At 48.5% G+C, this 20,966-nt stretch overlaps 1 protein-coding gene across 14 annotated transcripts in view; it reads right to left on the reverse strand.

Annotated features, from left to right (window-relative positions):
- The window catches only part of SYTL3 (synaptotagmin like 3), a 62,498-nt gene extending 47,343 nt beyond the window's left edge, over positions 1-15,155 (reverse strand). For 4 of the 14 annotated variants that reach the window (XM_060205242.1, XM_060205241.1, XM_060205243.1 and 1 more), the window contains exons 1-3: positions 15,015-15,154; positions 2,612-3,118; positions 97-315 (exon numbers count right to left, since the gene is read on the reverse strand). In XM_060205242.1, coding sequence (XP_060061225.1) covers positions 97-315; positions 2,612-2,721 — 329 coding nt within the window. In that variant the 5' untranslated portion in view covers positions 2,722-3,118; positions 15,015-15,154. Of the gene's footprint in view, positions 1-96; positions 316-1,771; positions 1,922-2,611; positions 3,229-6,864; positions 7,067-15,014 lie in introns of those variants that run through there. The other 10 variants (XM_060205246.1, XM_060205245.1, XM_060205238.1 and 7 more) reach the window with 9 other exon arrangements.
- Positions 15,156-20,966: the final 5,811 nt, after the last annotated feature.

Genomic DNA, 20,966 nt, shown 5'->3' on the forward strand with positions numbered 1-20,966 from the left:
CAATAAAAGGGAATAAATAAAGAAATATTTAAAAAAAAAAAAAAAAAGGACCCAACCCCGCCTGGGGAGACAGCCCCCAGGGGAGGAGCCTCTCACCTGTCCTCAAAACACACAGTGCACTTCCAGGCCCCGGTCCGACGCAGGAACACGCGGCAGTCGGAGCAGACACGGTGGCTGCAGCCCCGACAGACGGCGCCCCGGTTGAGCAGGCGGCCGAGGCCCCGCTGGCAGCGGGCACAGCGCTGCTCCGGGCACCCCTGGCCTGCACTCTTCGCCCCCTTCCAACGCAGCTGCTGCAGACGCGCCTTCAGCTTCCTGGGGCCCAGAGTCCAGGGTGAGACGGGCCTCATGGGAAGGACAGACACCAGGCATCACCCCACCTCCCACCCGGGCCAGGACCCCGTGGCATAGCCCCCACCCTCCCCCTGCAGGAGAGCAGGGCCTGGGCTCAGCACACTTGGGTGTCAGCTGGGCTGTGGGGCCTGGGGCGCTGACTCCACCTGTCAGGACAGAGGCTTCTCAGCCTTGAGAGCTAGCCCAGGAAGCCCTTATAAAGCCCAGAGAAGAGAGGCTTTATAATGAACGGTAAGCAGAAACCGTAAGAGAGCAAGCGAGACACAGAGGACGGCATTAACACCGACATGACATGCGAGGCACAGAAAACTCTAGAAACATGGCGTCTGGAGATGGTGCACCTGATTGAAAGCACACACGTGACCTTGAGCAAGGGCCCAGGGTCAAGCGGCTAGTTCTCAACTGCAGGAGTGGAGGGGGGGGCTGCAGGATCCTCTCTCTCTGTCTCAATTTCTTCTCCCCCTCTCAATTTCTCTCTGTTTTATCAAATAAAAGAAAAGGGTGAAGATGGCCATCTCCCACCTGCAGGGGAGTCGCTTCCCAGGCGGTGAAGCAGGTCTGCAGGTGTCTGTCTTTCTCTCCCCCTCTCTGTCTTCCCCTCCTCTCTCCATTTCTCTCTGTCCTAGCCAACAACAACAACAATAACTACAACAACAATAAAAAAAAAAAAAACAAGGGCAACAAAAGTGAAAATAAATAAATAAACTTTTAAAAATTCTTTAAAAAAAGAAAGAAAAGGAAGGGATTTTAAAATATATATCTAGAAATGCATAGCACACATGCCAGCTTTTGCCAATAAAATTGTTACAGCTTTGCTTGTTTGTTCACCAGACCCTGCTCAGCTCTGGCCTATGACTATGCTGGGGACTGAACCTGTGACCTTGGAGCCTCGAGCATTAAGGTCATTTTTAGCATAGCCATCATGATATCTCTCCAGCAATGGCTGTTCTTTGTGTCTGGTAAGCGTAGTTTAGCCCTGCTGGTCTCCAGTACAAAAGGACATTATACAGTAGCCTCCAAAAACTGTCTGTATATAATGTCTGTTTTGTTTGTTTGCCAGAACTCTGCTCGGCTTTGGCTTAAGCCCGTGGTACCTCAGGCAGGAGAGTCTCTTTGCAGAACCATTGTGCTGTCTCCCCTACCTTCCAGGTGTCTCCTTTTAGAAGACGGATGCGGATTCCAAACAGACCCCTCCGGACTGTGTTTACCGGGGACAAAATGCCCTTCCCACAGGCTCCCTGCAGTGAAGCTTTGTTTTAATTCATGCTTGAGTCATGAATCATCAAAAATAGTTGAGTCCTGCATCATATATACTGGTTTCAAGTGGAAGGAAGTGAAGAAGGGCATTTGGAGAACGTGGGCAAGCAGGGGACTAGAAACAGAGCATTGTTCTTTTCTAGTCGACCGGAAATTTTACCTCACTGCTTCCTTCCACTGTTTGCTTGTCCTGACTTTGATTTCATCTGAGTGTTGGCCTTGGCAGACGCTGAAAGGGCTCCACCACTCCAGATGAAGCAAGACCAGGTGGCCTGATCCGTGTGCTTCTTCCTCACCCCTCAGCTCCAGCAGGAACGTGTGTGTGGTGGGGGGAGGGAGGGTGGGGCTAGACAGCCTCTGGGGGTCACTGCTGTCACACAGCCAGCTCTGTCCATTGTCACCTCATGTCACACAGCCAGGTGTGGACAAATCTCAGGGAACAAGACAGGTCCAGAGTTTCTGCTCCCCCTTTCCCCACGATGCCAAAAAGAAAAAAAGAAAAAAGGATACTCACCCCCCCACCCCACCTGCAACGGGAAAGCTTCATGAGCAGTGAAGTGGGGCTGCAGGTGTCACTCTGTCTCTCTCCCTCTCTATCCCCCCTCTCCTCTCAATTTCTCTCTGACCTATCCAATAAGATGGAAAAGCAAAAAGAAAAGAAAGAAAGGACAAGTACTGAGCCGGTAGGAATTGCCATTTGCTAAGTGGCTTTCTCTACTCCTTCAGTTACCACTGAAATAAATAAATAACCAACCAACTCAGAACCGTCCCCCGCCCCGAGTGGAGCTCTTTCCTTAGAATGTTCCCTGCAGTCAGCCAGTGGAGAGAGCATGCAAGGTTTCAAAGGAAGAACCAGAGAAGCCCCTCTGCTACTGCTGATTTTTGGAGCTTACACCAATCTCAAGCAAGAAGCTGAGAGCAGGCAGCAAGCAGGATAGAAACAAACAACAAAAAAAGCCCCAAACCCCCCAGGAACTCCACCCATGTGGGGGCAGCTCACCGGACCCTCTCCTCCTCCACATTCTGAACGGCCTGGTCCCGGTACAGCACCTGCAACACGGCCTCGCGTTCTAGCTCCTGGAGGGAGTTCAGGTGGACTTCTTGGGCCATTTCCACTCTTCTCTTGGACTCAAGTTCAAGTTTCAGTGAGTGAGCACCTGCTCCCGTGGGGGGGGAGCGCTCCCCTCGTGACGTGATGTCTGCAATCTTATGTCCTGTGGCTTTTTTTCTTTCCCTTTGTCCTTCTCTGTCGTCCGAGTCGCAGACCAGAATCTAGCTGCCTCTCTGCTTCCTTGTCAAAGCAAAAGCCTATCTTCTTTCCTGAGACTTGGCTAGAGAGTGCGACAAGTCATGCCTGGTACCGAGCTGATGGTGTCTGCAAAGCAGAAGTCATCCCCGAGCTGAGGGAAGTTACAGAGAGCCGTGAGGAGAGGCCAGGGAAGTCCTCTGGGCAGCTAATCTTCCCCTCCGAAGGCTGGTCTGCAGGAAGAGCCCAGCCCTCTGGTCCCTGCAGAGACAACACGACAGAATCACCTTCCTGCCCCGCAGTCCTGCCAGCCTTCTCCCGGAGCCTTTCTCTGCAAGATGGGAAGACTCTCTGGAATATACTCTTGCCATGTGTCTAAAAGCCTCAGCCTCCCAAACTGGAATTTCTCTAATGAGTTTTGCATCTCTGGTGCTGAGAGGTCTAATTAAGAAAACATTCGAGGCAGGATGCTTTCAATGATTTTTTTTTTAACAATTAACTTCAAAAGTCAGAGAGAAAAAGGACAGAGAGAAATGGAGAGGGGAGGGGGAAAACAGAGAGGGGGAGAGAAAGATAGACACCTGCAGACCTGTTTCACCGCTTGTGAAGTGACACCCCTGCAGGTGGGGAGCCAGGGCTTGAACCAGGATCCTTATGCCGGTCAATACAATTGACCATAACAATTAGTCATAAGTTAGGAGGAAGCTCTCCTATCTCACTTCATCAATAATTTATAGTCTCTGATATTCACTTTGTATAGAGACTGAAGTTGAGAGGGGAGGGGAGATAAAGAGAGATAGAAATAGAAATAGAGATAGAGAGAGAGACCTGCCTCTTGCTTCTGTTTAATGCTGACTGGAAGCTTCTACATACAATCTGACTACCTTCTTCTCTCTCTCTCTCTCCTTCTCTCACTCTCTCTCCCTTCACCAGCGACGTGAGACACACCCCACCTTCTGTCTGTTTCTCCTCCAGGCAAGAAGATAATATTGACTTCATGGAACATGAGGTAAAGACGCAGCAAGACACGAAAGTTGTATATGGAGGAAAACCAACACAGACGCTCCAGGAAATGCAGTCAGCGTCCTCTAATGTCATTATTGTCATCATCAAATCTTCATGAATCCCTCGGTAATGAGTCTCCCTAGAATATGTTTCAGAGGCAAAAATGCTCCTGGCTGGGCTTCAGCAGAAGCCTGCAGCACGGTCACTCACGACCCTCACTGATCACTCAGTCAGAGGTTAGCAGGGTCCAGAGGGACTAATTTTCAAAGCAGAGGAGTTTATCCAACCCCCCCTTTTTTTCTCTCAATCTCTGGAAGAATGATAAAGTCTGTATTTGAGGACAGAAAATAAAATGCATTGGATTACAGAGGAAGTGGGTTTGAGTTTAACATCTATATTGTGTGTGTTCATGGATATGAGGGATCTAACATCCACTGTGAATGCAAAGTACAAGGCCCTGAGCAGTAGCGCGCCTGGTTAAACGCACACAGTACAGTGCCCAAGGACCCTGGTTCAAGCCCTGCTCCCCACCTGCAGAGAAGTTTCACGAGTGGCGAAGCAAGGCTACAGGTCTCTCTCTCTCTCTCCCTCTCTATCTACCCGTCTCCTCCTTCCCTCTCAACTTCTGTCTCTATACAAGTCATAGGCCTGCTCACTGTCCTCGGGTTCAGCCCCATATTCGCGAGGGGAGGCGAGGTTGACTTTCAATGACAGGTTAATGAAAATAGAGATGGGATTTTTAAACAATTATTTATTTATTTGTTATTGGATAGAGACAGAGATGAATTGAGAGGAGGGAGGAGATAGAGACAGAGAGACACCTGCAGCCCTGCTTCACCACTTGTGAAGCTTCCCCCCACCCCCCGCAGGTGGGGACTAGGGGCTTGAACCAGGGTCCTTAAGCACTGTAGTTGTGTGTGCTTAACCAGGTGTGCCACCGCCTGGCCCCTCTTTTATTTTTTCCTTTCACAGTCATGCATGTGGAGGTTAAGGCCCCTGATTTTTGAGAGTCTATATATGTCAGTTTCTCTGTGGTGACATAACATTAAGACATATCAGCTTACTTCAATTTTTATTCCTTTTTATTTGTTAGGATAAAGAGAAACTGGTGGAGGAGATAGCATAACGGTTATGCAAAGAGATTCTCATGCCTGAGGATCAAAGGCTCTGGTTCAATCCCCCATAGCACCATAAGCCAGAGCTGAGCAGTGTACTGGTTTTAAAAAAGGATAAAGAGAAATTAAGCTGAGGGAGTCGGGTGATAGCACAGCGGATTAAGCTCAGGTGGCGCAAAGCACAAGGACCAGTATAAGGATCCCGGTTCAAGCCCCAGCTCCCCACCTGCAGGGGAGTCGCTTTACAGGCAGTGAAGCAGGTCTGCAGGTGTCTGTCTTTCTCTCCCCCTCTCTGTCTTCCCCTCCTCTCTCCATTTCTCTCTGTCCTATCCAACAATGACGACATCAATAACAACAACAATAATAATAACTACAACAATAATAAAACAAGGGCAACAGAAAGGAAATAAATAAATATTAAAGAAAAAAGAAAAGAAATTGAGCTGCAAAGGGGAGATAGGGAGAGGAAGAGAGAGAGAGAGAGAGAAAGAGAGAGAGAGACCTGCTCTACTGTTCATGAAGCTTCCTCCCACCCCCGCTGCAGGTGGGGACCGGGGACTTGAACCAGGGGCCTTATGTGTGGCAATGCCTGACCCCCACGTCGCTTTAGTTTACTCTTTTATTATTATTAGTTTTTACTATATAATGCAGTGACAGAGAGTGAAGCCCAGGCGATTAGGATTTCAGACGCATAGCATTCAGTCCGCACTCACAGGCAGGGCTGAGCTGTTTGGTGGGTCAGGCTCTTGGCTCTGCTGTGGGATGACCCTACGCGCGGTGAGTAAGAGCTCTCGCCCCCTAGTGGCCATTCATGCTCAGTGAGGAAATAGAGCTTCTTTTCTGCAGTCAACTGACCACCCATGTGTCCACCCACCCACCATCTCTCCCTCGCGGCGGGGAGATGGCACAGTGGGTAAAGCTTTAGACTCACAGGCATGAAGTGCCAGGTTTGAACCCCGGTGCCAGAGCGATGCTCTGCTTCTCCTTTGCCCCTCCCCCCACAAATAGACTTGGGTTCAAACCCCAGCTCCCCACAAGCAGTGAGTGACTGCAGGTCTGCAGGTGTCTCTCTTTCTCGCTCCCTCCCTATCTCCTCTTTGCCTCTCGATTTCCTTCTGAACTGTCAAATAAAATAAAAAGAAAAAGAATTGGAGAAAATGGCCCCCAGGAACAATAACCTGGTGGCAAAATAATAATAAATGAATAAATAAATAAAGGGGCTGGATGGTGTCACACTTGGTTAAGTGCAGGTATTACCAAGCACAAGGACCCAGGTTCGAGCCGCCAGTCCTCGCCAGCAGGAAGCAAGCTTCACAATGGGTGAAGCAGATCCGCAGGTGTCTTTCTGCCTCTCCTCTCCCTTCTCTCAATGTTTCTCTGTCAAGTAAAATAAAGTCTTGCAACAATTTTACAACAATAACAATGGTGAATATAAATCGCCTTTGGAAGCATATGCACCGGACAGCTGCGAAGTCCCTGCCCCTCCACAGACACTTAGAACACAGGGCCCGAATGAGATCAGTCTGATGGGGAAGGACAAAACTCACAGCAAAAGCACAGAGAGAGTGGTGCAAAGCACAAGGACCGGCATAAGGATCCCGGTTCGAGCCCCCGGCTCCCCACCTGCAGGGGAGTCGCTTCCCAGGCGGTGAAGCAGGTCTGCAGGTGTCTGTCTTTCTCTCCCCCTCTCTGTCTTCCCCGCCTCTCTCTATTTCTCTCTGTCCTACCCAACAACGACGACATCAATAACAACAATAATAACTGCAACAACAATAAAAAAACAAGAAGGGCAACAAAAAGGAAAATAAATAAATATAAGAAAAAATTTAAAAACAAACAACAACAACAGCACAGAAAGGCGGAGTAAGACTTAAGCCACTCGTTTACCAGAGAGAGCGCCACAGTACTGCTCCACCACACACAATGCTGGGGATCAAACTGGGGGCCTCCTACTTCAGGGCCCAACCCTGTCTCCACTGTGCCACCTCCCAGGGTCAGAAGGACGGTGCAAGTCAGAGAGATGGCAGCCTGGGAGCTGCTGTGCAGAAGTCCTGGTGTTCCCGAATTCAATGCTCTATGAGCCACCCGGCTGCCCAAGGGAAGGAAACAAACACGTAAGACCAAGAGAGTATTTTTCACTTGTTAGTATTATTAGTTTTACCAGAGCACTACTCAGCTCTGCTTTATAGTGGTAGGGGCTGGGGTGGGGGTGGGGGTGGGGGTGAGGGGGTGGGGGGGAATGAACCTGGGACTTCAGAGTCTCAGGCTTGAGAGTCTCTTTGCCTAACCGTTATGCTATCTGCCCCCACTCCTTTACTTATTATTATTATTTTTTATCAATAGTGGGCTACAAGACTGTAAGCTGACAGGGCAGATAGAGTTCCACACTGCACTGCCCACCACAGTTTTGTGACCCACCCCCCAAATATATATGGTTCTGGGGAGCAGGAGGCTGCTCCGCGTGGGTGCCGTGTGGACCTCTGCTCTGTAGTCCTGCAAGCTGGTGACCTGCTATTGCTACCAGTCAATAAATAAGAAGAAAGCAGTCGAGGGAGTCGGGCGGTAGCAGGTTAAACGCACATGGTGCAAAGCACAAGGACCAGCGTAAGGATCCCGGTTCGACTCCCTACCTTCAGGGGCAGTCGCTTCACAAGCAGTGAAGCAGGTCTGCAAGTGTCTGTCTTTCTCTCCTCCTCTCTGTCTTTCCCTCCTCTCTCCATTTCTCTCTGTCCTATCCAACAACGACAACAACAATAATAACTACAACAATGAAACAAGGCAACAAAGGGAATAAATAAATAAACAAAATTTTTTTAAAAAGAGAGAGAAGAAAGCAGTTGAGAATGACCTCCTGTCCTTAATGAGAAATTTTATTTATTTATTAATTTATTTTTACTTTTTTTGTCTTACTGATAATGGGTTATGACTTGTGAGATAGCATCTAGTCCCACACTATTACCCAGTTCTGTGTCCTCACCCTCCCACCTCCCAAAGATCACCACCAGAGTTCTCACAAGGCTTAAAAACAGTTTGCTTGGGGGTCAGGTGGTGGCACATCCGGTTAAGTGCACACATTACAGTGTGCAAGTACCCAGGTTCAAGCCCCTGGTCCCCACCTGCAGGAGGAAAGCTTCATGAGTGGCGAAGCAGGGCTGCAGGTGTCTCTCTGTCTCTCTCCCTCTCTATCTCCCTCTCCCTTCTCAATTTCACTGTCTCTATGAAATAATAAATAAATATAAAAATTAAAAAAAAAAACAATTTGCTTGCTTCTGGGTGTGTTTGCTTGTTTTTCAAGTTCATGTGAATCAGAACTCCAGATTTTACACATGAGTTGTTTTTATCTCTTTACTTACTTCACTAAGCATCATCACCTCTAGTTCTACCCAGTCTGTCCCAAAGGACACACTACCATCTTTTTAATGGCAGAGTAGTATTCCATGGAGTATGTATATCCCATAACTTCTTTATCCAGTCACCTGTGGATGGGCATCTAGGCTGCTTCCACTCGTTGGCTATTGCGAATAACACAGCTATGAACACAAGGGTGTATACATTCCATCGAATTCATGTTTGAGTGTCCACTGGGTAAATGCTTAAGAGTGGGATTGCTAAATGAAATATGGGGAACCAGAAGAAGGTGGGACCATTCAGTGTCCACCCTACTGTGCATTTTCCGCTGACACTCAGATCAAACATGTGGAGTCAGGCGTCTCTGAAGCTCTGGCCACTCAAGCACACGGCTGGAATCTAGAGCAGCAAAGCTTGTGCTGCAAGACCGAAATGCACTTTCCACTCTTAACTCTGATGGTCCTGCTCCAGATCTCTGTGGGGCAAGCCAGCCCCTCTGCTCCATCCTGCATTGCTGATACTATGGCCTATTTACATAATCATTGTTTTGCCTGAAAGATCCCCACCCATTGATCTATCTTCTTTCTACCTCGAGACTTGCCCTGCCTGCACGGTAACATTAATCCCACCAGCTAAAACCTTCACAACAGTTGCTAAGGAACCTTCCACCTTCCCAGCATGCCTTTTGCCTTTCTCCACCCCCTTTCCTAGCCATTTCTGTTTCCAACTTGCCACTTCCGGTTCTATCCTATAAAAGCCACTTCTGTTTCTGGTTTCTCTCTCTTCTGCGTCCTGGCCTAGAGGAGGGCAGGAGTGCAGGGGGAGGCGAACTCCGGTTTTAGGCTCCATGTGGCTTAACCTGCTGCACTCACGCCTGACTCTGGGGCTCCCACATGAATAAAGATTTGTATTGCTACCGCCACAAGCTTGGTTCCTGGATCATCTCTCCTGCCTGTGACGCTAGCCTGGCACTTTGAAAAGATGACTTTTCAAAATGATGCTGTTGGGTGAGCTGGGTGGTGGCACACCTGGTTGAGCACACAACATTACTATGTGCAATGAATGACCCGGGTTCAAGCCCCACACCCCACCTGTGGGGGGCAGGTGCTTCACAAGTGGTGAAGCAGGGCTACACGTATCTTTCTTTCTTTTCAAACTTTATTTATTTATTTATTTGCTACAACAGAAAGAAATTGAGATGGGAAGGGGGAAGTGGAGAGAAAGAGAGAGAGAGACACCTGCAGACCTGCTTCACCACTAGTGAAGCTTCCTTCCTACCAGTGGGGACGGAGGGGCTTGAACCTGGGTCCTTGTGCACTGTAACATGTACACTCAACCCAGCCCCCTCACCCTCAGTTGTTTTTCTCCTTCCCTCTCTACTTTCCCATAGCTTTATTTCTCTCTCTGTCAAATTAATTAATTGATTGGGAAAAAAGGGGGCTGGGTTGAGTGTAACCTACCCACAGTTAAGTGGAACACACAGTTAAGCACACATAGTACAAAGCACAAGAACCTGCACAAGGATCCCAGTTCGAGCCCCCAGCTTCCCACCTATGGGGTTGGGGGGAACACTTTGAAAGCATGAAGCAGGTCTGCAGGTGTCTCTCTTTCCCTCTATCTCCTCTTCCTCTCTCAATTGCTCTCTGTCCTGTCCAATAAAATGGAAACGATGGCCTCCAGGAGCAATGGATTCGTCGTAGGGCAGGCACCGAGCCCCAGCGATAACCCTGGAGGCAAAAACAAAAACAAAGAAAATATGGCACCCCACAGGAGCACTTCAAACACTTTCAGTTCTCTCGAGGAGATGCAGGGGGTTGCGTCCAGGGCTGTACCCCAGGTTCATCCACATCCTCACCTATCAGGATGCTCAGACTCTGTTTCCTCTTTCACGTGCAGCGTGCTCCTGGGGTCACTTGGCTTGGAGGCTCAGTCACCCCAGTTAGCACACGTGACTCATGGCTACTTGGTCACTGGGCCTCTTCAGAATTTTCACCGTGCAGATGAATGAGAACACTCTGATATTAGAAGGTGAAGTTTCACAACAAGGGCAACAAAAGGGAATAAATAAATAAAATAAAATAAAATAAAATTAAATTAAATTAAATTAAAAAAAGGTGAAGTTTTGGGGGGTCTGGGGAGAGAATTTGGCTGTCATAGCACAGTGTCAAAGAATTGTCTTGTAGGGAGTCGGGCGGTAGCGCAGCGGGTTAAGCACACGTGGCGCAAAGCGCAAGGACCGGCATAAGGATCCCGGTTCGAGCCCCCGGCTCCCCACCTGCAGGGGAGTCGCTTCACAGGTGGTGAAGCAGGTCTGCAGGTGTCTATCTTTCTCTCCCCCTCTCTGTCTTCCCCTCCTCTCTCCATTTCTCTCTGTTCTATCTAACAATGACGACATCATCAACAACAATAATAACTACTACAACAATGAAAAAACAAGGGCAACAAAAGAGAAAATAAATAAATTTTTTTAAAAAAAGAATTTTCTTGCATTCCCACACCGCTGCTCCATGTCCTATCAGCCAACTCAGTGGGGGAGAGGGTGGGAGGAATCTTATCAGAGATTTTAACTCTTAGATCAACACAAAATCTCCTTGACAGGGTTTTGTTTGACTTTATTTTATTCTTCAATGTTTTATTTATTTTTAAATGTTTTCTTAAATTACTTGTAAATATTTTTATATATCTATTTGCTAACAGTGAGAAATTGAGAGGGGAAGAGAGCTAGAGAGGGAGAGAGACAGAGAGACATCTGCAACCCCTGTTTCACCACTTATGAAGTTTCACCCCTGCAGGTGAGGAGAGGGGGCTTGAACCCAGGTCCCTGCATCTTGTAATATGTGTGCTCTACCACTTGAATTTGGCAGAATTTTATTTTAGTTTTTATTTGTGAGAGTCTAAGGCGACAGAGTCTAGTTCCACATTACAAGCACCACCAAAGCTCTATAGCCCCCACCCTCTCACCTCTCAGCCATAGCCACCAGAGTTCTCACAAGTCTTAGAAACAATTTGTTTCATTTTGGTTTTGTTTGGCAAGTTCACCTGTATCAGATCTCTGGAGTCCACATATGAGTGAAGCCATCCAGGAGTTGTCTTAATAGCCTGGGTTTTCCCGGAGTGAAAGTATTCTGGAAGCTGGAGGAACCCAGGACTTGGGTTCACAGAGCACTTGAGCGTCTGGCTTCAGAAAATGGCATCACCTAGGGCCAAATGCTTGTGGCATTTGGATGGCTCATGCCACAGGGTGGCAACTCTGCCTCTGTAAGACATCCAGCTGGAGGTGGCTCCCTTTCTGCAAATATCGGTCAACTTCTCTGTCTCTCCCACTAGTGTGTTATTCTAACTCAGTTTGTTTTTCCTTTTATCCTGCACCATCACCATCAATCAGTGTAGACAGGCTATATTACATGTTGATTCTATTTGCAGATACTGAAAGGTGTACTACAAAACACTGCCTGCCGAGACTGAGTCTGGGCTACACAAGGACCCCAGTATGAGCCCCGGCTCCCCACCTGCAGGGGGGTCACTTCACAAGCGGTGAAGCTGGTCTGCAGATGTCTTTCTCTCTTCCTCTCTTTCTCCCCCTTCTCTCTCAACTTCTCTCTGTCCTATCCAGTAAAATGGGAAAATGGCCACCAAGAGCAGTGGATTCATAGTGCTGGCACCGAGCCCCAGCGATAACCCTGGAGACAAAAATAAATAAATAAATAAATAAATAAATAAATAAATAAATAAATAAAGCCTGGGACCTTGGGAGCTAAAGAACCACTGAATTCTCAGATTAAACTGTGTGGATCTTGTTTGTTCCTCAGCATAGATATCATTAGGCTGTAGGAGGATGGACTGGGCGGGTAGGCAGCTCGCCGGTTGTTGTTTGTGATCCCGGGGCTTTTGGTGAGGGTCCCCCCACTCTGGTTGTGAGCTGTTGGCTGACGCAAATGCAGGTCTGATTTCCAGGTTAGAGCTGAGAACTTAGCAAGTCCTCCTTAAACAGCAATGACCCAAACCATTCCCACCGCCTTGTTTCAATTCTCTCGAGCGAAACCAGTGCTCTCTGCGTGTCAGCCCCACCAGGCTGGCCTTCCACAACCTTGTAGGTCTTGTACCAACTGCTGACTTGGAGAACGGTCTCTCTAAGACAGCACCTTCCATGAAGCTTCCTCCCTGCAGGTGGGGACTGGGGACTCGAACCCTGGTCCTACCAGGGTGTGTCACACCCAGCTCCTTGATCTCCTCCGTTTATAAATACGTATTTATCTACCAGTGAGAGACAACAGAGAGAACCAGAGCATCACTGTGGCTTATACGATGCCTCAGATGGAACTCAGGACCTCACGCTTGCCAGTCTGTTACTCCAGCTGCTGTGCCACCCACCCCCAACTGCTTGCCGTCCACGGGCCTGTTATCTCTGAGCAGCCTGTGAGCAGATTCAAGGAAATGGTGCCCCCTCATCACTGATGGCAGGACAAGGACGTTGGGGAGATGAGGCTGAGTCACAACTCCCAGCTTTCAAGGGAAACTCCACTTCTCAGCAGCCGCCTGCCCTCCCGGAAGCCCAGCGCCCCACCAGCCACCACTGGGGCTCAGAGCCGCCCCTCTGAGCTGGGCTGAGTGACCACAGCCATTTCCTGGAGTGGCTCAGAGTTCCCGGCAGGCCTCCTGCCCCCACTGTGTGTGGGGGGTGTATACCAGGGATGGGGTCCTGGAAGTTTGACAGCCAAAGGTGTCTTTCCGGAAATTTGAAGACTGCAAAGAACACGGAGAGGAGAGGAGAGGAGAGGAGAGGAGAGGAGAGGAGAGGAGAGGAGAGGAGAGGAGAGGAGAGGAGAGGAAGGAGGAGGGTATAAAGGGGAGGGGGAGAGGAGAGGAGCAAAGAAGGGGAAGGGAGGGTGGGAGGGGAAAGGAGAGAAGATGAAAGGGGAGAGGAGAAGCAGATAGCAGTCCTGTCCTTGTGTCTTCCCAGGCCAAACCCACACTCACAGCTCCACCAAATAACCCAGGAGAGAGAGAGAGAAGGAAGAGAGGACAGACATCACTCTGGTACATGTGATACCAGGATGAGACTTAGGACCTCATGCTTTGAAGTTCAACACTAGCCACTGCACCCTTCCCAGGGAAAGGTCTATAAAGAGATCTATAACTATGCAAACTTCAGGGCCTCAACATTCCGCCCAAATCTGTTATCTGTGTCGGCTTCTATCTAGAAAACTGCAAGCCAAGGAGAGGGCGGGGGTAGATAGCATAACAGTGATGCAAAGAGACTCTCTGGCCCGAGGCTCCATAGTCCCAGGTTCAGTCCCCCACACACCATAAACCAGAGCTGAGCAGTGCTCTGGTGAAAAGAAAAGAAAAGAGAAAGGAGAAGAGAAAAGAGAAGAGAAGAAAAGAAAGCGGGGGAGTTAGCGCAGCGGGCTCAGAGCAGGAGGCTCAAAGCACAAGGACCGGCATAAGGATCCCAGTTCGAGACCCCGGCTCCCCACCTGCAGGGGAGTCGCTTCACAGGCAGTGAAGCAGGTCTGCAAGTGTCTATCTTTCTCTCCCCCCTCTGTCTTCCCCTCCTCTCTCCATTTCTCTCTGTCCTATCCAACGACGACGACAACAATAATAACTACAATAATAAAACAAGGGCAACAAAAGGGAATAAATAAATGTTTAAAAAAAGAAAGGAAGAAAGAAAGAATGAATAGATTAATGAATGAAAAATTGCAAGCCAACAGGAGAATGTGGACAGGCCGCTTCTTCCTGAACGTTCACCACAATCCACCTGACTCGATGTGAGTTCTTCTCAATCAGACAGCAAAAACAGCTACTTGAGAATCAGCAAAACTTTGACCCAGAAGCCCATGGTTCTCCCCACTGTCAAACTGAACTCTTTGTAGAAGAATAAAGAGATGGGAATTGCAGCCCGGGACATGGTGCAGTGGCTAGGGCCCAGGACTCTCAAGCATGAGGTCCTGACTTCAATCCCTGGCAGAGTACGTGCCACAGTGAAGCTCTAGTTCTCTTTCTCCCTTTCATAAATAAATGGATCTTTAAAGGAGAAAGATGAGACCTGGGCCCTTGAAGCCCCAGCCAGGAGAATCTTTTGCAGAGCCATGCTGCTGTCCAACCCTACACCACTTTCAAAAAAACAACCCTAAACCACTTTCAAAAAAACCTTCATACTTTTTTTTTTCCTCCAGGGTTATCAACGGGGTGTGGTGCCAGCACTATGAATCTACTGTTCCTGGAGGCCATTTTTGCCATTTTATTAGATAGGAAAGAGAGAAATTGGGAGGGAAGGGGAGACAGAAAGGGAGGGAGAAAGAGAGACACCTGCAGACCTGCTTCACCGCTTGTGAAGCGACCCCCCTGCAGGTGGGGAGCTGGGGGCTCAAACCCAGATCCATATATATATGTATGTATTTGCACTTAGTACTATGTGCACTTAACTGGGTGTGCCACCACCCAACCCCTATATAGCTTTTGGATAATATTTCTTCTTTTGGCCTTTCTTCCAAACCATTTAAATCATCACCACCTTCCATTTTCAGTCTATTCCAGTTCATAAAACTCCAGGTCACCCTTTATCTAACTTGTTCCATCTCCCACAACCACAAGTGAAAATGTCCTCCGGTTAAGAAAAATTAGGAGAACTAGCATCTCTGCCCTTGCCCCTCCACCCCAGCAATCTTCCCAGCCTCCCCACCTACTTTTCCACCTGCTTCCAGGGAAGAGTTTGGAGCAGCTGGTTCCGAAGAGAAAGTAGTTGACCTGCCTTTGTGGCAGACAATTGATCTCTCTCCTTCCTTCCTTCCTTCCTTCCTTCCCTCCTTCCTGCCGGTGTCTGGCTGAGGCAGTACACACACCCCGTTTCTATGTGGCCACCACCCCCATCACTCAGGATCCTGGGAAGCAAAGCCACCCCCAAAACCACACCCAGAGGCTCTGGTGTATCAGCAGTTTATATTCTGAGTTGGCAGAAAGAGTGAGCAGAGGCTGCTCAAGTCTGTCTGTCTCTCTCTCTCTCTCTCTCTCACACACACACACACACACACACACACACACACACACAGGAAATAGAGACCAAAGGCACTGGGTGTCCACATGTGCTCACACCTGCAAGGATCTGCACACCGACCCCAGGTACCCTCCCAGAACTCACTCAGCCTAGAAGAACAGCTGCGAACTCAAGAGCCACCACACAGCACAGTGGCAACAAATGCTCAGAATGGGACTTGAGAGCATGACCACAGCCCTTGTCAGGAAATGAAACTGAGCCGCCTCCCAGATGCCCCCTCAGACAGCCTTGAGGCTCCTGCCTCCCCTCCCCGCCAAAGACATCTCTTCCTCCCAGCTGCTGACACCAGAGCCTGGGGTGTGGCTCAGATGTGCTCTGGGCCCAGAGGTGAGCCAGGCTTTCCTCTCCAACACTGGCCCCCACCCATGTGGCTCCCCCTGCAGGGCTGTGGTCCAGCTGTGATCTCCACCTGGCTCCAGAGTTAGGAACATCTTGGGAAGGGTCTGAGGGATGTGAGGAGGCTGCTTCACTCATCAGGATGCTCTCCTCACCATGCATGAGGCCGTGGATTCAAGCCCCACATCAAGGGACACCAGGCACAGCACCATGGGCAGAACCTGGGGGAATCCCCATAGAGGGTAGGGCAGGGCTGTGGGGTCTCTCCTCTCTCAGCACCATGCACAGCACCCAGGGAGCCCCATGGAGGGTGGGCAGGGCTGTGTGGTCTCTCCTCTCTCAGCACCATGGACAGCACCCAGGGAGCCCCATGGAGGGTGGGCAGGGCTGTGGGGTCTCTCCTCTCTCAGCACCATGCACAGCACCCAGGGAGCCCCATGGAGGGTGGGCAGGGCTGTGGGGGGGGTCTCTCCTCTCTCAGCACCATGGACAGCACCCAGGGAGCCCCATGGAGGGTGGGGCAGGGCTGTAATGTCTCTCATCTCTCTCTCTTTTTAATTAGTGATTCAATATTGATTTACAAAATTACATGTCAACAGAGGTATAATTCCACATCATTCCTACTACCAGAGTTCTGAATCCCAGTTCCCTTCATTGCAAACCACCACAGTTCTCCCAAGGTTGAAGACACGGGTTAACTGTCATCTCTACAACTATCTGTCTATATTTGTACATAATTGCCCCTTTTTTTTCTTCCATGTCCATTCCTCTCTTCCCCTCCATGCGATACATAACCCTATTACTATGTCCAGATAGCGCTCTCCTTTTCTTACTCTCTCTCTGGGACCTGACGGAGCTGGAGTTCAGAGCCCTCTTGTCCTCTTCCTCCTCACTTCTCCCCAGCTAGGAGTATGGATCAAAGTTGTTTTGGGGGTGCAGAAGGTAGGAGTTCTGGTTTCTGTAATTGTTTCTCTGTTGAGTTTGGGTGTTGTTAAAATTTGTAGGCTCTAGCCGGCCGGTTTAGCTTCACGGGCAGGTAACAGGGACGCGGAGACAACGGCTGGGCAGGGCAGCTGTATTTCTTTATTCAGGAACAACGATTCACGAACTAAGACAAACTAATCACCAAACAGAACTCGGCTGTCTCTTTGTGGTGGCACAAGCACTCCCTCTTACTCTGTAACTCGGGAACTCTCCAACTCTGGAACTCTGGAACTGTCGTACTGGGGAACCCTCTGAAACTCTGGCACTCTCGAACTCAGGAACCCTCTCTCGGGGTTCCATGGGGCGGGGCCAAGCAGGCCCGCGAAATTAATTGGACTGATCCAATTCTCTTGGCGGGGGAGGGCTAGAACAAACCAATGTAAAGCATACGACAATTCCCCCTTTTCTTTTTAACTAAATGACTATAGTATCAAGGGTGTGGGGTGAACAGAAACATATATAACAAAAACCAGCATGTTGCCAAGGGAAGGCCTGAGGGGGCCATATCTGAAAAAAAAAACATTTCTTGCCTCTGGGGGGCTACTTGCCTCGACGGGCAATTGCATGGGGGCGGGGAATGGCCTAGGGTCCCAAAGGCAGCTGGCTGTAACTTACTTACTATGAAACAAAACTTGTTATTAGCATATCTACTGCACCATCTAACGTTTCTAATAGAGAAGGAATTTGAGACTTTTACATATCAACAACGTCTTTTAACCTTTTGTTACACCCATTCAAGATGGAGACACACTCTAGGTGTGGGCCGGAGAGGAAACCTCAGGCATGAGAATAATTAGCATAGCCATTGTGCGATCTGCCATTTCTAATAGAGAAGGTAGTGTTTTACATATCAACAAGTCAATTTAACCTTTTGTTTAGACTAACTTAGTTAAAATATATTGATTGTTAACTAATTTTTACCTTAGACTTTAAATGTAAGTTAATTTTATCTTTATGAGAATTACATTGAAAACCTTTTTCATTTAACTTTGACTAGTAAGAATTTAGCCTTAAAGCTACTGTTTACCAAACTTTAAACATACACATAAACATGGTCATTAATACACAAGGAGAGAAACCTTTGTTACGAAGACATGTCATTTTAAACACGAATTTAAATCTGTACTGTCTTAGTGGTTGGGGGGGGGGTCACCATTCGGAGGTGGCTTCCCGCGCAGCTCCACTTCTAGGAATTGCAGGTTGCGATCTCTGCACAAATCTCTGCGTACTCCAGCTTGTCTGCCTTCAGACCGGACCGGCGGCTGGAGATCTCGTGTGCCCAGTTTCGGCAGGGAGCCCGGGGGTCCGGGAGGCCCAGGATGGTTCCAGAATTCATAGAAAGAGGGCAGGCAGGCCATCTTTGTAGAAGGCATGAGCCTAGGTGCCCAGGGGTGGCGGCCATGATAGGCCGCTGTGGCCCTGCCCCATGGCCCTGCCATGTCTGCTGCCCTGCTCGCAGTGGCCGAGCAGCGTGGAGGGATCACGCGTCCAGTGCCCTGCGCCACGCGGTGGAGAGCCAGCTCCTGTGGGCTGGCCTCGGGCTCTTGCGTGTTGGCCCTGGGCTCCAGGGGCTCTTGTGTGCTGGCCTCGGGCTCTTGCGTGTTGGCATAGGGCTCCAGCATGTTGGCATTGGGCTCCAGGGGCTCTTGTGTGCTGACGTAGGCCTCCTGCAGGCTGCGGGGCTGCGGGGCTGCGGGTGCGGTGCGCGGGGTTGTCTGGGCGCAGCCGGCTGGCTGGCTGTTTAACCAGGTGGAAACAGCAGCTCCGCGCCTCGCCTCCCGCCCGCTGGCTCTTCCCGCTGGCTGTTCTGAGTTTACCCGAGCGAGTGGAAACCACAGAGTGGTCCAGAGATAAATGTTCCAGAAACAGCAAAACAGTCTCGTGAAGAAAGAGCAGAGGCCTTTGGAGATCTCTTCACAAACAGAAGAGAAGGCCATAGTATATAGGTAGCCAAATTGTCTTTACTTATCTGAGAGATGCGCAGGTCAGGTCCACGTGGGCGCCATTTGTTGTTAAAATTTGTAGGCTCTAGCCGCCGGTTTAGCTTCACGGGCAGGTAACAGAGACGCGGAGACAACGGCTGGGCAGGGCAGCTGTATTTCTTTATTCAGGAACAACGATTCACGAACTAAGACAAACTAATCACCAAACAGAACTCGGCTGTCTCTTTGTGGCGGCACAAGCACTCCCTCTTACTCTGTAACTCGGGAACTCTCCAACTCTGGAACTCTGGAACTGTCGTACTGGGGAACCCTCTGAAACTCTGGCACTCTCGAACTCAGGAACCCTCTCTCGGGGTTCCTTGGGGCGGGGCCAAGCAGGCCCGCGAAATTAATTGGACTGATCCAATTCTCTTGGCGGGGGAGGGCTAGAACAAACCAATGTAAAGCATATGACATTTGGGCACTGATGGGTTGATCCATAAGGGGTCCCCACTCTCTCAGCACCATGCATAGCACATAGGGAGCCCCATGGATGATGAAGTAGTGCTCTGGTCTCTCTTTTCTCTCTTCCTCTCTTTAAAATAAGAAATGAAGGATGACGCAAAGAAATGGAAGAACATCCCATTTGTGGATTGGAAGAATAATCATAATTAAAATGGCAATCCTGTTAAATGTAATCTACAGATTCAATGCAATCCCTATTAAAATCTCAATGACATTTCAAGGAAATTGAACAAATCACCCAAAAATTCATGTGGAAGTATAAAGAACCATGAATAGCAAAAGCTCTCCTGAGGAAAAACAAGAAAAACAGAGGCATCATAATTCCTGACTTCAGTTTATATTACAAAAGCAATAGTAGTTAAAAAAAAAAAAAAGTGTGGTATTGGAACAAAGATGGCCATATGGGCCAGCGGAACAGGATAGAGAGCCCAGACGTTTATAGGCATGTTATATACAATAAAGGGGCTAAAATAGCCCAATGAGGAAAAGGAAGTCTCTTTAACAAATGGTATTGGGAGAATTGGACAACTACATGCAGAAAAAAATGAAACTACACCACTACCTAAAACCATGCACCAGAATTAAGATATAGATATTAGGCCAGAAAGTATGAAATACATAGAAAATACATTGGTAAAACATTTCAGGACATATTTAGAGACTCCACTCATGGGCAAGGGAAACAAAAACAAGGATAAACAAATGGAACTTTATCAAATTAAAAAGCTCCCACACATCACAAGAAAATTCCATAAGTATAAATGGGAAACCTAGAAAATGCGAAAAGATATTTACACACTACACTTCAGACAAGTGGTTGATATCAAACATCTATAAAGAACGCATACAGCTCAACAAAAAGAAAAGAAGAACCCAATTTAAAAAGTGGGCAGAAGATATGAATGGACAGTTCTCTAAAGAAGAGATACACGTGGCCCATAGACATATGCAGAAATGCTCCAATTCACTCATCACCAGAGAAAGGAAAATTAAAACCACACTAAGATTCCATCTCACACCTGTGAGAAGGGGCTCCATGAATAAAATGAGAGAAGATCAGTGTTGGAGAGGACGTGGAGAGAGAGGAGCTCAACTGCACTGCTGATAGGAATACCAACTGGGGCCACCACTCTGGAGAAGAGTGTGGAGGCTCCTTACACAAATACAAATGAGACGCCATAGGACCCAGCAATTCTACGGCTAGGCATTTGCCCAAAAGATATAATCACACCGATTCTAAGAGATATATGCACCCCATGCTCACAGCAGGTTTATTCACAATAGCAAAAACCTGGAAACAACCAAAATGGCCTTCGACAGATATCTAGATACAAAAGTTATGGGGCATATACTCAACAGAATATATATATGTTTTTCTTTTTAAATTTTTATTTATTTATTATTGGGTAGGGACAGAGAGAAATTGAGAGGGGAGGGGAAGGTAGAGAGGGAGAGAGACAGAGAGACAGAGAGACACCTGCAGCCCTGCTTCACCACTCATGAAACTTTCCCCCTGCAGGTGGGAGCCAGGGGCTTGAACCTGGATCCTTGTGCACTGTAATGTGTACGCTTAACCAGATGCACCACAGCCTGGCCCCACTCAACAGAATATTATGTAGCAATAAAAAGGGATGATATTGTGTCCTTTGGGGTAAAGTGGATGGAATTGAAGAAGATGAAGTTCAATGAAGCAAGTAAGGATACTTTACAAGCAGTAAAATGTTTCCCTTTCAGCTCAAGACAATCACCACAATCACAGTGCAGTCCGGTGGGCATCTCAGCTCCCCTGGCTAACCTGAATGTGAGCCACGTTACAG

Source organism: Erinaceus europaeus, chromosome 13 (assembly GCF_950295315.1).
Source record: "Erinaceus europaeus chromosome 13, mEriEur2.1, whole genome shotgun sequence".
Taxonomy (NCBI): domain Eukaryota; kingdom Metazoa; phylum Chordata; class Mammalia; order Eulipotyphla; family Erinaceidae; genus Erinaceus; species Erinaceus europaeus.